Source organism: Dermochelys coriacea, chromosome 12 (assembly GCF_009764565.3).
Source record: "Dermochelys coriacea isolate rDerCor1 chromosome 12, rDerCor1.pri.v4, whole genome shotgun sequence".
Taxonomy (NCBI): Eukaryota; Metazoa; Chordata; order Testudines; family Dermochelyidae; genus Dermochelys; species Dermochelys coriacea.
In genome coordinates this window covers 5539633-5556872 of record NC_050079.1, presented here as the reverse complement: position 1 = coordinate 5556872, position 17240 = coordinate 5539633, and the positions used below count along the sequence as shown (strand labels likewise).

The window sequence follows — 17240 nt, the reverse complement described above, 5'->3', positions numbered from 1 at the left end:
TGCAGGAGGTCGGACTAGATGATCAGAATGGTCCCTTCTGACCTTAGTATCTATGAATCTATACTGCTAAAATAGCTTTGTAGCATCACCCCTGCGAGCCCATATCAGTATAGATGTATCCAAGGTGTCCACCTGGGACCTGATTTCTGGAAGTGCCAAGTACCCACAACTCCAGCTGAAGTCAATGGGAACTATGATTGTTCAGTAACTCTGAAAAAATCAAGCCCAAGCTGTTACAATTGGCTACCTAAATAGTGAAGGACCCCAAACTAGTGGCCACTTTTGAAAGTGTTGGTCTTAATCTTTTTATGCCTCAGTTACTACCTCATCTGAAAAGTGTAAGCATATTTTGCCTACCTCCCATGGAAGAGGTTTGAACTGCAGACAATGCAGACAAAGATTAAGGCCAGTCAGTGGAACCCTAAACTATACAGGAAGGACAGGTCAGGTCAGAGGTGTAGAGTAGCACCTAGCAGATTTCATAGAAATGAAAAAGAAATGTTTTGAACTGACAGGACCTACTAACCCCTAACAATACATATATACTAGTGTCCTTCTGATGAGGAAAAGGAAGTGCATAATGTTGTAGGACACCAGAGAGGCAACCATCTCCAACAATGCAGTGATAACGGGTGACTTCAGTTCTGCATGTGTGTCATGTCTGTCACAATGGAACAAGAATTAAAGAAGCAACTGCTCAACATTACCAATGATTCCTTATTGGAACAGCTAGTTTTAGACCAAAAGAGGAGAGGCTATTCTTCAATTAGTCCTAAGCAACATACAGGACTTCATATTTCTTGAATCTATAGCAGTGGCAATTATGTTATTTAACTATTAGTAAAGTCAACATCCTCAGGGAAGGGATCATAAAACTTTAGGAAGATGGAATGTATGATCCTAATGACTAGCTGTGGCTCTCTTTTTTAAGCCAAAAGGAAGGAATTTAAAAACCATGGTTTGAGCATGTAAACGACTTCTACAACCATAACCACAAGAAGCATGCGGATCTCTCACTGAAAAGGAGGCAAGAGAAGAATAAATGACGAGCTTAACTGGTAAGATTGGAGAGGTTATCTGAGCCAAACAGGTTACCTTCTAATAGTGGATATCCAGCCCAAGTGAAGCGATGGAAAAAGAGAACATAAACTATAACAGCTAAAATGGAAAGTCAGAGGAATAATAGGGAATTTGAAGAGCAAACACTCAGAGACATAAGAACAAGAAATTCTTGAAGTGTATTAGAAGCAGGAAGTCTTGTTGACCACCAGAGCTAAAGAAAGCAATTAAGGGGGTAGGGACATTGCAGACAAGTTAAAGGATTTATTTTGCATCAGTCTTCACCATAGATGATGTTAAGAACATAAGAACGGCCATCCTGGGTCAGACCAAAGGTCCATCTAGCCCACTATCCTGTCTTCCAACAGTGGCTAATGCCAAGTGCCCCAGAGGGAATGAACAAAACAGGTAATTATCAAGTGATCCTTTCCCTGTCGCTCATTCCCAGCCTCTGGCAAACAGAGACTAGGGACACCATTCCTGCCCATTCTGGCTAATAGCCGTTGATGGACCTATCCTCCATGAATTTATCTAGTTCTTTTTTGAATCCTGCTATAGTCTTGGCCTTCACAACACACTCTGTCAAAGAGTTCCACAGGCTGACTGTGTGTTGTGTAAAGAAATACTTCCTTTTGTTTTAAACCTGCTGGCTATTAATTTCATTTGGTGACCACTAGTTCTTGTGTTATGGTAAGGAGTAAATAACACTTCCTTAGTTACTATCTCTACCCCAGTCATGATTTTATAGACCTCTATCATATCCCCCCTTAGTCGTCTCTTTTCCAAGCTGAAAAGTCCCAGTCTTATTAATCTATCCTCATACGGAAGCCATTCCATACCCCTCATCATTTTTGTTGCCCTTTTTCGAACCTTTTCCAATCCAATATATCTTTTTTGAGACAGGGCGACCACATCTGCACGCAGAATTCAAGATGTGCACGAACCATGGATTTATATAGAGGCAATATGACATTTTCTGTCTTATTATCTATCCCTTTCTTAATGATGCCCAACATTCTGTTCGCTTTTTTGACTGCCACTGCACCTTGAGTGGATGTTTTCAGAGAACTATCCACAATCCAAAATCTCTTTCTTGAGTGGTAACAGCTAATTCAGACCCTATCATTTTATATGTATAGTTGGGATTATGTTTTCCAATGTGCATTACTTTGCATTTATCAACATTGAATTTCATCTGTCATTTTGTTGCCCAGTCACCCAGTTTTGAGAGATCCTTTTGTAGCTCTTCGCAGTCTGCCTGAGACTTAACTATCTTGAGTAGTTTTGTATGTTGGGGACTTACCTACTCTTTTCAAATAATAAATATTAAGTTATCAAAAAAGGAGGTTCTGAAACAAATTTTACCGAGCAGCAAGTCACCAGGACCAGACGGTATTAATCTAGGAATTCGGAATTCACTTCTGAGGTACTACCAAAAATATGCAATATCCTAAAAACCAGCAGTTTATATCAGGAGACTGCAGGGGAACAAACATTATACCTATCTTGAAAAACAGTACTGGAGGAGATCCTATGAATTATAGGCTTGGGAGCCTTAATTCAGTGCAAGGAAAACTGGTTAAAACTACACTTGAAGAGAATTATAAAACCAAATAACATATGGTAGAGATGGCACAGCTTCAGCTGCAAATGACAGTCTGTGTCTGAACTATTTTTATTTTTGTTCTGTAGCAACAAAATTGTGGCTCAAGAACCAGTTACAAGATATAAAAAAAAAATTGATAAAGAAGCAAAATACATAGTCATGAGGTGAGAGGCAACTACTCATGCTTAAGAACTTGGCTGAGTGACAAAGATTCTCAGGAGTAGGAACAGATGGTCAATTTTCAATACTGAAAGTGAGCACTAGAATATCTCAAGGTTCTGTATTAGAACAGGTGTTTAATATTTATTATCTGAATAATGGGAGAGAAATGAGGTGGCTAAAGTTTCAGATAACAAAGGTTGTCATAAAAATAAAGAGAAGGGTAACCACCTTTCTGTATACAGTGCTATAAAATCCCTCTTGGCCAGAGGCAAAACCCTTTCACCTGTAAAGGGTTAAGAAGCTAAGATAACCTCGCTGGCACCTGACCAAAATGACCAATGAGGAGACAAGATACTTTCAAATCTGGAGTGCGGGAACAAAGGGTTCGTCTGTCTGTGTTAGGCTTTTGCCGGGAACAGATCAGGAATGCAGTCTCAGAACTTTTGTTAGTTAGTAAGTAATCTAGCTAGAAATGCGTTAGATTTCCTTTTGTTTAATTGCTGCTAAAATAGCTGTGCTGGATGGAATGTATATTCCTGCTTTTGTGTCTTTTTGTAACTTAAGGTTTTGCCTAGAGGGATTCTCTATGTTTTGAATCTGATTACCCTGTAAGGTATTTACCATCCTGATTTTACAGAGGTGATTCTTTTACCTTTTCTTTAATTAAAAATCTTCTTTTAAGAACCTGATTGATTTTTCATTGTTCTTAAGATCCAAGGGTTTGGGTCTGTGTTCACCTGTACAAATTGGAGAGGATTATTATCAAGCCTTCCCCAGGAAAGGGAGTGTAGGGCTTGGGGGGATATTTTGGGGGAAGACATCTCTAAGTGGGCTCTTTCCCTGTTCTTTGTTTAACACACTTGGTGGTGGCACTATAGGGTTCAAGGACAAGGCAAAGTTTGTACCTTGGGGAAGTTTTTAACCTAAGCTGGTAAGAATAAGCTTAGGGGCTCTTTCATGCAGGTCCCACATCTGTACCCTAGAGTTCAGAGTGGGGAAGGAACCTTAACAAAGGTATATAGGTCAGTCAAGACTAGAAAATTCAGATTGAAATGAACACTTAAAATTCAGTCTTACAATGCAAAGTTATGTGCATTGGATGGAATAATTTGAATTATTCATACACTTTACTAGGTTGTAAGTTAACAGTAATCATCCAGGAAAGAGACTTGTGTGTCACTGCAAACAGCTCAATCTGCAGCATCAGTCAAAAGAAGCAAACAAAACATTTAGAAGCAGGAAGAATGAGAGAAAATAAAACTGAAGATCTCACAATGCCATGTCATAAATCAACACTTCTGCCCTTGGGATACTGTGCTCACTCTCGTCTCCCTGTCACAAAGCTATAGCAGAAATACAAGTAGTGGAAATGACTAGAGGCTGAAAAGTTGTCTGCATAAGGAAGATAGAAAAGACTGGGGCTTATTAGTTTAGGCTATATCTACACTACGCACCTTTTAGCGACACAGCTGTGCTGCTACAGCCATGCCACTAAAAGGTGTGCTGTGTAGCCACTCTTTGTTGGCAGAAGAGAGCTCTCCCACCGACAAAATTAATCCACCCGCAGCGAGAGGCGGTAGCTTTGTTGGTGGAACAGCTCTCCCACCAATAAACCGCTGTCCACACTGGCGCTTTTCATCGGTAAAACTTTGTCATTCAGGGAGGTGTTTTTTCAACATCCCTGAATGACAAAAGTTTTACCAACGAAAGTGCAGTGTTGACAAAGCCTGAGAAAAGTTGTCTGTATAAGGAAGACAGAAAAGACTGGGGCTTATTAGTTTCGATAGAAGAGGAACAAGAGGTATAGGAGAGATATAACAAAATGAGTAGGACACAGATCGTCTCAGCAGTTCCTATTTACTCTCTCACATAATAACAAAGGAATATTCAAGGAAATTTAAAGGTTATGTCTACATTACAGACCTTACAATGGCACACCTGTACCGCTGCAGCTGCACCACTGTAAGGTCTCCTGTGTAGCCGCTCCGTGCCGATGGGAGAGAGCTCTCACATTGGCATAATTAAATGATCCCCAAAGAGTGGAGGTAGCTATGTTGGTGGGAAAGCATCTCCCACAGAAAAAGCACTGTCCACACCGGCGCTTCTGTCGGTGAAGCTTATGTTGGTCAAGGGTGTTGTTTTTCCACACCCCTGAACAACAAAAGTTTTACCGACAAAGTACTAGAGTAGACATAGCCAAAGGCAACATATTAAATCAAAAATGACTTTTTAAAAACCTAACACCTAGCCAATCTGTGGGGCTCACTGCCACAAAAATACGATTGAAGACAAGAGCCAGTATAAGATTCCAAAGAGGATGAGGTATCTATAACAAGAACATCCACAGTTATATCAGACAGATTTAATAATATTTAGGGATCAAAACCATCCTGCTTCAGCCTATATCATCCACTAACTGCTCTGAGTTGGGAAGAAATGTCTCTTATGTGCAGATTACATAATTGTCTGTTGTTATAGAGTTTCTTCCACTTTCTTCCTCTGAAGTACCTAGAACTGGCCATTGTTCGAGATAGGTTGCTAGACTAGATGGTCTGATTACTGCAGTTCATAAGAAGGAAGAATAGATCTCAGGACTTCCTGGATCCCAGCCCAGTGCATGGCCTCCTGGACTAAGAGAGAGTGTGGGGAACAACTCAGAAGCCACAGTTGCCCTCCTTTCATTAGAACCTAGGTGGCCCTAAACGTTTTGGAAATTAGTCTTTACAGGTTGTGGGTGATTCCAAGGACTACAGTTTGTAATTACATGTGTGCAATGCAACCACTTATCTTCTGAACACTGCTCTGAAAGAGGTATTAATTGTATTTCAGATACAAAGTATAAATTTTCAAATCCTCATAACTTGGTCAATTTGCAATCAGTTCTCACAGGAACACTTAACCTCTCTTTTAGGGAGGACTATTTACATATCAATTATCAGCCCTTGTTCCCCGGCCATCTCAGCACTAAGGCACACAGAAAGTTAAGAGTATGTGTGTGTGTACGTGTACACAGCACATTTTTACCTCAGTCTCCTCTCACTCAAATGACTGAATGTTATTTGCTCAATCTTATATACTCAATCACCACGTGTGGTAGAGACCAAGCCTAGAAAATTTCAGCCCATAAAGTGAAAGTTTCAGAAAGTTACGAGCAATCAAAACAGGAGGCTAGGCTGGAAACTGTTATACAACCTTAACTATAGCAGGTAACAACCATCAGCTGCTAGAATACTCACTGAGAAAAAACAGCAGAGTTAAGGTTGCTGCCACCCAGTGGAGCCTTCTGCTCTTAATATCCTTCCCCAAAGAGATAAGAAAAAACAACCCCCAAACTTAGAACTCTGCATACAAAAGCCAGGACACACAGTGTTAAGGTGTCAGAGTAGCAGCCGTGTTAGTCTGTATTCGCAAAAAGAAAAGGAGTACCGGTGGCACCTTAGAGACTAACAAATTTATTAGAGCATAAGCTTTCGTGAGCTACAGCTCACTTCATCGGATGCATTTGGTGGAAAAAACAGAGGAGAGATTTATATACACACACACAGAGAACATGAAACAATGGGTTTATCATACACACTGTAAGGAGAGTGATCACTTAAGATAAGCCATCACCAGCAGCAGGGGGGGAAAGGAGGAAAACCTTTCATGGTGACAAGCAAGGTAGGCTAATTCCAGCAGTTAACAAGAATATCAGAGGAACAGTGGGGGGTGGGGTGCGAGGGAGAAATACCATGGGGAAATAGTGTTAAGGTGCTGCTTCACATACAAGACAAGCACATCTCCCTCCAACTCCAGATGCACCATTCATTCTTTTGGGAGCTGAGCATATTTACTTAAACTACACAGAAATCATTGTAAAAAATCGCCTAATGCATGGTTAGTCTTTAACAGTGACTGTGCCACTGAAAACAGTCGGAGAGGTAACTTGTTGTGTGCAGTATGATCTGTCAGCCAGCAGCAATCACTCCTCATATCAAGTAAGGAGTTCTTATTTATTATTTGTATTGCAGTAGCAGATACACAAACAAGGGAACCCAGGCAGAAACATCATATTTTGCCACAGCACTCTTACTGAAGGAATATCAGAACTCGCAGAAATCATCCTGACAGCTAACCACACAAAAGGCCAACTTCCTCCAAGACACAAATGACTTCCTCCACAAACATTAATAGCCTCCCTCAGAACACCATTCTCACCACCGTGGATGCCACTGCCCTAAACACAAACATCCCTCAAAATGACAGCATCGCTGCCTGCCTCAAATATTTACAAGACAATGGACATCCGTCAGATAGCACCACAGATACATGGCCAAACTCATTCATTTCATCCTCAACCATAACAATTTTACATTAAACAAACACTTTATCCAAACCAGGGGAACAGCCATGGTTACTAGGATGGCTCCCCAATATATCAACCTCTTCTTGGGTTCTTCTTGAAGAAGAATTTCCGGACAAATGCACCATGAAACCAATGATATACCTGAGAGACACGGATGATATTTTCTTCCTCTGGACAAATGGCTTAAATTCCCTCATAGATTTCCATCACAATTTCGACAATCACCACCAGCCCATTAAACTCTCTCTGGAACACTCCCACACCAGTATCAACTTCCTGGACACCCCCACCAGCTTCAACAATGGAACCCTACAGATAATTATATACAAGAAACCCACAGATCACCACACCTACCTTCACAGATACCTAAATACACCAAGAAATCTTATCTACAATCTAAGATACCACAGAATATGCTCCAAGGAGAAAGTCTGGGATATACACCTAACACACTTAAAAACACCTTAATCAAACAAGGATGCTCCACCAGAGAAGTAGATTGCATCATGGAACGGGCCACCCAAATACTCTGAGAGAACCTGCTTTGGTACAGAAATAAAAACCCTTCCGACTGCACACCCCTAGTTGTCACCTACCACGCACACTGGAACCTATACAGGATATTATCAAACTACTACAACCCATACTTGATGGGGACCCCATCGTGAAAAGAAGAATCCTGAATTCACACTTCTCACCTTCAAACAACCCCAACCCTCCAAGCTCATTATCAGAAGCAAGTTCCCCACACCAGAACACACCAACTCAAAGCAACAGTAAACCCTTCCAGAACAACAGCTGCAAAACCTGTAGACATATCATCACTGCTACAATGATCTACACTTCCCACAACACACCTTTCAAGATCTGTGGCCCTCCACACGCCTAACACAACATGTGGGGTACCTCATCCAGTGCACTCAATGCCCCACAAACAACTATATGTGTGAAACCAGACACTCACTATACTCTCCATGAACTCAAACAGGAAAATGATAAAAGACAAAACACCCTGTCACCTGAGGGTGATTACCTTTCACAAAGAAATCACTCTATGTCCGACCTATGAGTATTCATCCTCAAAGGAAACCTGCAAATCACTTTCAAATGATGAGCTTAAATTCATAACTCTGCTAGACACTAACAATCATGGACTGAACAGAGACACTGGATTTATGATTATCGTAACAATTTGTAACCAACTAACCCCCTCTTTTTGTCCTATGACTGCAGAAGTGTTAATGGGCCATACTACCTTGAATGGTCCCTTAGAACAGGGATAACAGAAACATGGTGGAATAGTAGTCATGACTGGACTACAGCTATTGAAGGGTATGTGCTGTTTAGGAAAGACAGAAATAAAGGTAAAGGTGGTGGAGTAGCATTGTATATCAATGATGAGGTAGAATGTAAAGAAATAAGAAGTGATGGAATGGATAAGACAGAGTCCGTCTGGGCAAAAATCACATTGGGGAAGAAAACTACTAGAGCCTTCCCTGGGATAGTGCTTGGGGTGTGCTATAGACTGCCGGGATCTAATTTGGATATGGATAGAACCCTCTTTAATGTTTTTAATGAAGTAAATACTAATGGAAACTGTGTAATCATGAGAGACTTTAACTTCCCAGATACAGACTGGAGGACAAGTGCTAGTAATAATAATAGGGCTCAGATTTTCCTAGATGCGATAGCTGATGGATTCCTTCATCAAGTAGTTGCTGAACCGACTAGAGGGGATGCCATTTTAGATTTGGTTTTGGTAAGTAGTGAAGACCTCATAGAAGAAATGGTTGTAGGGGATAACCTAAGCACAAGTGATCATGAGCTAATTCAGTTCAAACTGAACGGAAGGATTAACAAAAATAAATCTGCAACTAGGGTTTTTGATTTCAAAAGGGCTGATTTTCAAAAATTAAGGAAATTAGTTAGGGAAGTGGATTGGACTGAAGAATTTATGGATATAAAGGCAGAGGAGGCCTGGGATTACTTCAACTCAAAGCTGCAGAAGCTATCGGAAGCCTGTATTGCAAGAAAGGGGAAAAAATTCATAGGCAGGAGTTATAGACCAAGTTGGATGAACAAGCATCTCAGAGAGGTGATTAAGAAAAAGCAGAAAGCATACAGGGAGTAGAAGATGGGAAGGATCAGCAAGGAAAGCTACCTTATTGAGGTCAGAACATGTAGGGATAAAGTGAGACAGGCTAAAAGTCAAGTAGAGTTGGACCTTGCAAAGGGAATTAAAACAAATAGTAAAAGGTTCTATAGCCATATAAATAAGAAGAAAACAAAGAAAGAAAAAGTGGGACCGCTAAACACTGAGGATGGAGTGGAGGTTAAGGATAATCTAGGCATGGCCCAATATCTAAACAAATACTTTGCCTCAGTCATTAATAAGGCTAATGAGGATCTTAGGGATAATGGTATCATGACAAATGGGAATGAGGATATTGAGGTAGATATTACCATATCTGAAGTAGAAGCAAAACTTGAACAGCTTAATGGGACTAAATTGGGGGGGCCCAGATAATCTTCATCCAAGAATATTAAAGGAATTGGCACATGAAATTGCAAGCCCATTAGCAAGAATTTTTAATGAATCTGTAAACTCAGGCGTTGTACCGTATGATTGGAGAATTGCTAACATAATTCCTATTTTTAATAAAAGGAAAAAAAAAGTGATCCAGATAACTACAGGCCTGTTAGTTGGACATCTGTAGTATGCAAGGTCTTGGAAGAAATTTTGAAGGAGAAAGTAGTTAAGGACATTGAGGTAAATGGGACAAAATACAACATGGTTTTACAAAAGGTAGATCATGCCAAACCAATCTGATCTCCTTCTTTGAGAAAGTAACAGATTTTTTAGACAAAGGAAATGCAGTGGATCTAATTTACCTAGATTTCAGGAAAGTGTTTGATACTGTGCCACATGGGGAATTATTAGTTAAATTGGAAAAGATGGGGATCAATATGAAAATTGAAAGGTGGATAAAGAATTGGTTAAAAGGGAGACTACCTTTTTGCATCCGATGAAGTGAGCTGTAGCTCACGAAAGCTTATGCTCTAATAAATTTGTTAGTCTCTAAGGTGCCACAAGTACTCCTTTTCTTTTTGCGAATACAGACTAACACGGCTGCTACTCTGAAACTGTAAGGAGAGTGATCACTTAAGATAAGCCATCACCAGCAGCAGGGGGGGGAAAGGAGGAAAACCTTTCATGGTTTCAGCAATGCCCCTCTGCCATGTACATTGGCCAAACTGGACAGTCTCTACGTAAAAGAATGAATGGACACAAATCAGACGTCAAGAATTATAACATTCAAAAACCAGTTGGAGAACACTTCAATCTCTCTGGTCACTCGATCACAGACCTAAGAGTGGCTATCCTTCAACAAAAAAGCTTCAAAAACAGACTCCAACGAGAGACTGCTGAATTGGAATTAATTTGCAAACTGGATACAATTAACTTAGGCTTGAATAGAGACTGGGAATGGATGAGTCATTACACAAAGTAAAACTATTTCCCCATGGTATTTCTCCCTCGCACCCCACCCCCCACTGTTCCTCTGATATTCTTGTTAACTGCTGGAATTAGCCTACCTTGCTTGTCACCATGAAAGGTTTTCCTCCTTTTCCCCCCCTGCTGCTGGTGATGGCTTATCTTAAGTGATCACTCTCCTTACAGTGTGTATGATAAACCCATTGTTTCATGTTCTCTGTGTGTGTATATAAATCTCTCCTCTGTTTTTTCCACCAAATGCATCCAATGAAGTGAGCTGTAGCTCACGAAAGCTTATGTTCTAATAAATTTGTTAGTCTCTAAGGTGCCACAAGTACTCCTTTTCTTTTTTCTAGTAATAGAGGTATACAAGAAAGAATCTGTGTAAGGGCCTTCTCTCACTGTGACAGTCTAAGGCCCTGTTTTTAGGCCAATGCCTTTGGCTAAGCAGCAGAGGCAGCCATCAGCTGGGAAGCGACCGGTCACATCCCCACATTCCAAACTAGTCAATATGGGATTGTTAGGAAGGTGATCGGATCTATCACCTCCAGAGAAAGGGAAGAAGATGTAAAAGGAAATTTAGGTTGATAGTTTTCTGTCTGGTAAGAACTCACTTATCAATAGACACAGCTGGGAAACCCTTATGTCTTTATAGACGTAGTTGTGAAATCCTTACTTCTGTATTGTTTTCTCATTATAGTTCCCACTTTGCTATTGTTTATTGGCATAGTCTCTGTCTGGTTCTGTGATTGTTTCTGTCTGCTGTATAATTAATTTTGCTGGGTGTAAACTAATTAAGGTGGTGGGATATAATTGGTTAGCTAATCATGTTACAATATGTTAGGATTGTTTAGTTAAATTTCAGTAGAATGATTGGTTAAGGTATAGCTAAGAATATTACTTATCGGATATTATTAATTATTATTACTTATCGGATATTATAAATTAGAGGCAAACAGGAAGTAAGTTGGGATTCGAAAATAAGGAAAAAGGAATTTGGATTTAAGCTTGCTGGAAGTTCACCCCAATAAACATCAAATTGTTTGCACCTTCGGACTTCGGGTATTGTTGCTCTCTGTTCACGCGAGAAGGACCAGGGAAGTGGGAGAGTGAAGGAATAAGCTCTCTAACAATTAATCTCTATAAATATATCAGACGGATAAATACCGAGGGAGAGGAATTATTTAAGATCAGTACCAATGTGGACACAAGAACAAATGGATATAAACTGGTCATCAGGAAGTTTAGACTTGAAATTAGATGAAGGTTTCTAACCATCAGAGGAGTGAAGTTCTGGAATAGCCTTGCAAGGGAAGCAGTGGGGGCAAAAGACCTATCTGGCTTTAAGATTAAACTCGATAAATTTATGGAGGAGATGATATGATGGAATAATATGATTTTGGCAATTAATTGATCTTTAAATATTCATGGTAAATAGGCCCAGTGGCCTGTGATGGGATGTTAGATGGGGTGGAATCTGAGTTACTACAGAGAATTCTTTCCTGGGTATCTGGCTGGTGAATCTTGCTCATATGCTCAGGGTTCAGCTGATCGCCATATTTGGGGTCGGGAAGGAATTTTCCCCCAGGGTAGATTGGCAGAGGCCCTGGGGGTTTTTCGCCTTCCTCTGTAGCATGGGGCACGGGTCACTTGCTGGAGGATTCTCTGCTCCTTGAAGTCTTTAAACCATGATTTGAGGACTTCAATAGCTCAGACATAGGTGAGAGGTTTATCACAGGAGTGGGTGGGTGAGATTCTGTGGCCTGCATTGTGCAGGAGGTCAGACTAAATGATCATAATGGTCCCTTCTGACCTTAATATCTATGAATCTATGAATATGTGCTAACTACTTATGCTAAGCAATCTGTTCCATTTTGCATTTAGTTGGAAAGCGTGGAGTATCTTTCAAAGACCTGAAGGAGAACTCTTTGTAAGCTCCAAAGCTTGTTCTCTCACCAACAGAAGTTGATCCAATAAATATTACCACCTTACCTTCCTTGTCTCTCTAACATCCTGGGACCAGCATGGATGGTCACATCTACACTGCCTACTACAAGAGCTTTCAAATTCAAAAACCAGGCAATTTTGGGGAAGGCTTTAGCTTTCACTTTGGTTATTATTTGTGGTGCACACTGAGGTAGCTTCATCAAAGCACCACAAATTCTAACATAGCCCAGAACTGGCGTACCAATTTTCCAGCCTAATCCGACTGCATGTAGATTTTAGAGACGATTCAAAATTCTGCTTTAAACGAGAAGCATGTTGCAGTCTTAACTATGGAGGAATTAGCAGTTGTTCCATAAAACATAAGCTCAAAGTCAGAGTTAATGTTGTTCTAGCCACTTTAATTCTGAATTTGAGCTTTTGGGCTCATACAGTTTCAAACCAATGTATCATTTCTTTTTTCCATTTTATTTATTCTAATATACCAACTTTTCACAATCTATAATGTGTGGTAATGACCACTATGCATTAGTGTACAAGAGCACTCTGTGACAAGATAAAGCCCAACAAGCTTGGAGACAGAACAGTAATATCTGAAATATAAAAACGAGGGTATCAGTTATTCCATTCAATAAGGCGGGTTTCTTAACCTATGTCTACACTACGCAGCTTTTAGCAACACAGCTGTGCTGCTAAAGCTGTGGAGCTAAAAGGCACGCAGTATAGCCGCTGTTCATTGGGAGGACAAAAAAACGTCCACCCTCAACGAGCGGCATTAGCTTTGTCAGCAGGAGAGCTCTCCTACCAACAAAGTGCTGTTCACACCGACGCTTCTCGTTGGCAAAACTTTTGTCTTTTGGGGTGTGTGTGTTTTTTTTAATACCTCTCACAAAAGTTTTGTCTTTCACTTGCCAGTGTAGAGAAAGCCTTACTATGAGCCCTTCAAATGAAGACATGTTCCAGAAAACCAGTCAAACTATTATTTAACTGTTGCAGTATGTGATAGACTCCTTGACATCAGGAAATTGCTCTGACAGAAGGATATCCCCTCCCCCACCAACGCCGGAGGAGTATTATCCCCTGGTTCTAGCCCTTGCTGTACTTAGGGGAAAGCTATCTCCCAGGTGTCAAAGCAGCCCACCTCCTTGCTAGACGGCGGAGAGTGTTATCCCCTGGGTATTGACCTAATCTGACCCCTTGCTGTGTGGCGGCTTTAGTCTCAGGACAAGAAGACAGTCTGGCCTTTTGCTGTAAGGGGGGGTGGGTTTGTGTGTCCGTCCCTTAGGGTAATGAGCCAACCTGCCTGTGGGATGAACATTTACCTGTGTAATGAACTGGTCTGATGCATCTCTGTATTTCTCCAGCACAGCCGCGGAGACAGGCTCCTCATACTCAAACTGTGGGTTATATGTATAACAAGATTGGAAGAACTTCTCTCTCTCCTTGTCAACATTCAAGGGCCTCAGGGCCACCAGCAGGCAAGGACTCCTCCTGCAGACACTGATCTCCTCAGCCTTTGGCCTGGCAATATGAGGCAGGGAAGCTGCACTGCGGATTTGTGCACGTGCCCGGCCACTACTATTCACAGTGCAGGTGCTCTCGCTACGGCGCATCCAGCTGCAGGGGCTTGGGAAGGCAGGGCAGATTTCTGACAGCCGCCTAACCTCAGGCCTTGCTTCTGAGGCCTTGGAGCACTTGAGCTTGGTAGGTGTTTTGGGCCTTTGGCCCAGGTGGATAGGGTCTGAATCTGGAGACGGTGAAGGGGAGAGGTAGGAATAGAGTTGCAGCCCATTGTGTTCAGAGAACTTTTTCCCGGTCCTCTCATGCTGGGGGCTGGGGCTCAGGACATTGCGATGCCGCTCATAAGACTGTGTCCCCGAGTCCAGCACCATCTTCCTTGGCCAAAATCCTTGTCAAGATTACATCAAACCAGGCCCTCTCCTCTCATCTCCGCCTTGTACCTATAGACAAACACAAAAAGATGCAGGAACTACACAAATAACCTCAAAAGAGAAGTCTCCTAGATACCAGAATGCTGTAACTGGTGACACCATAGTTATGAGGAACAAAATACCTCTCTTCTTCTAATTTCCCAAGTAGGTTGGCTCTTACCTACATTTGCAGGTAAATTCCCCACACCCAGAAGTTCAGTAACCCCAGACGTGGAGGCGAGCCCAGCCCAGCCACTAACTCTCCAGAAGAGATTAGACCAAAAAGCATCAGGTGATTTACAGCCTCACCTTCATTTTCACACTCAAAACTTTAGCTTTGGATCTAAAGTTTTCTGTGCTTGTTATGTACCAAGAGGTCATTTCCACAGTAAGCACAAGTATATGCACAGCTTGTGCACCAATCTAGTTTCTAAATGAACCTCATTAAATCAGTGCAAACCATGTCACTACCCCCACCGAGGGTTTAAGTGTCCACAGAAAGGGTTTGCTGATTTAATTAAATCAGTGCACACGCTGCATGGATACAAGCCCTAAGTGTGAATTACAGGAGTGGAGAAAATGTGCTTTTCCTATTGTTAAAAAAACCTCAGTATTTCGATATAACTAGAGCTAACTTGACCCTGACAGAGTTCTCAGTGAGGAGCATGGATTTGGTTTGGTTTAAAGGAAAAATTAAGAGTAAAGCAAAAATATAAGGTGCAGAGGTCTGCCTTACTGCAATGTTAAGATTGCCGAGTTAAAACCAAGTCAGGAAGTGCAGAAGTTACAGTTCCCACATTAACAAGAACTGTACAATGGCATACCATAACATTTTTATATGCAGTGGTGTTGTAGCCATGTCAGTCCCAGGATATTAGCAAGACAAGGTGCGTGAGGTAATATCTTTCATTGGACCAACTTCTGCTGGTGAGAGAGAGAAGCTTTGGAGCTTTACCCAGACCTGAAGAAGAGCTCTGTGTAAGCTCTGAAGATTGTCTCTCTCACCAACAGAAGTTGATCCAATAAAAGATATTACCTCACCCATCTTGTCTCTCTAATTACATTTTTAGCTAGGCATGCAATTCTGCACTTGTATGCAAACAGGCATTCTCCATGCAATGTTACATCGCACATATGGTGCATGCAAGGGCACGCTATGTGGAGCACACTGTTCTTTTCTACAAAACAGTATCCTCCATGCACATTCAGGGGCCAGACACAGCTTGTGCTGAGGGCATACCTTGCATATGTGTCACTGGAACTATATGCACTGAGAGGGCATTTCCCAGTCTTGTTTTCTTGCACAATGGGTAACTAATATCCCTCACCCAGGGTGAATGGACGCTTGGGGCAACAAGTTGACTGAGGAACAGCTGCTTCTTTCTCTGAATGGTCCTGCTGCCGCTAATTTTTTTTACTTTGCACAGGAAAAGAGTAGCCTAAAGTATGTTGGGAAATAGAGCCCGTGCAGCTGCTGAGAGCTGGGGCGTTGATCAGGCAGCTGCTGCTAGAACAGCGTGTGAAGAGGTATGGAAGGGTGGGGTTTTTTCTGGAGATGGAGGTGTGCGAAACGTTAGGGTGAATTACGTAACAACAAAAACAAATTAAATAACTGCTCAGGTCACGAAGTCAAGCAACCAAAGGTCAGGAAAGGCCAGAATGATGTCAACCTTAATTATCCACCCCACCCTTATGGTGCAGTTCAAGACTTTATCATCCCGCACATTTGTTTTTTAAACCCATGGTGCAGCCTCCCCTGGGTGCAGGCTGGTGTAATGGGGAGGGGAGGGCAGGCCTGTGCAGACAGGGGGCCTGGAGGAGGGGGAACACTGTGAACAGGGCGGGGAGCGCTGCGGGGGGGCACTGGGGGCGCTGCGGGGCGGGCCCTGGGAGGGGACAGCGGGGCGCTGCGGGGGGAGCCCTGGGGCCACGCTGGGGGGGCGGCGAGGGGCACAAAGGCCAGTCAGAGGCTTGCCGGGGCCCGCCCCGAGACAACAGGCCCCGCCCCGCCCCGCCCCGCCCCCAGGCCCGCTCTAGCCTCCCCCTCCCGCCAGGGGGCGACACAGCGCGCGGCGCGCGGGCACAGCCGCCCCCCGCCTCATCCCTCGCGCGGAGCCGGCCGCGCCCACCGCGTGGGGGAGGGGCTGGGGCCGCGGCCCGGGTGGGAGCGAGACTCGGTCCGGCCCCGGGTCACGGCCCCGCCCGGCCCGGCCCGGCCCGGCCCGGCCTCACCGCCCCGCCCCGCCCCGGTCCCAGCCCAGCCCAGCCCAGCCCAGCGCCGCGTCTCTCACCCCGGGCAGGCCTCGCGCAGCCCGCAGCCGTCCTACATTCCGGCCCCGCTCCGCGCCTCCAGCCAATGGCGGGCCGACCTCGAATGGAGACCCAATCGGAGCGTCCCAGGGGGAGATCGCCCCGCCCCTCTTTCCCATTGGCCAGGCACAGCCGCGAGGCTCTCCATCCCACCGGGGCCGCGCGAGGGGATCGCCCGGCCGAGCGGGGCGCGAGCGCGCGCCCCTGCCCCTTGCTTCAGTGTGCGCGCGCCTGTCCCAGGGACCTCCTGAGGGGAGGTGCAGCAGCCCCCTCCCAGAGACTGTGCCTAGGCCTATATGGATCCTATAGGCTCTTTGCACCCTGGAGACCCAACCCACCCTAGCCCCTAAATAAGCCCCCTATAGATACCATGCAATCGCCCTATAG

General features: G+C 43.4%; 1 protein-coding gene across 4 annotated transcripts in view; it reads right to left on the bottom strand.

Annotated features, from left to right (window-relative positions):
• KIAA0895L (KIAA0895 like) overlaps nucleotides 1-16944 on the bottom strand; it is a 49401-nt gene extending 32457 nt beyond the window's left edge. Inside the window, exons 1-2 of one of the 4 annotated variants that reach the window (XM_038367809.2) lie at nucleotides 16835-16944; nucleotides 13935-14573 (exon numbers count right to left, since the gene is read on the bottom strand). In XM_038367809.2, coding sequence (XP_038223737.1) covers nucleotides 13935-14504 — 570 coding nt within the window. In that variant the 5' untranslated portion in view covers nucleotides 14505-14573; nucleotides 16835-16944. Of the gene's footprint in view, nucleotides 1-13934; nucleotides 16440-16834 lie in introns of those variants that run through there. The other 3 variants (XM_043494739.1, XM_043494738.1, XM_038367811.2) reach the window with 3 other exon arrangements.
• Between the last annotated feature and the right edge of the window lie 296 nt (nucleotides 16945-17240).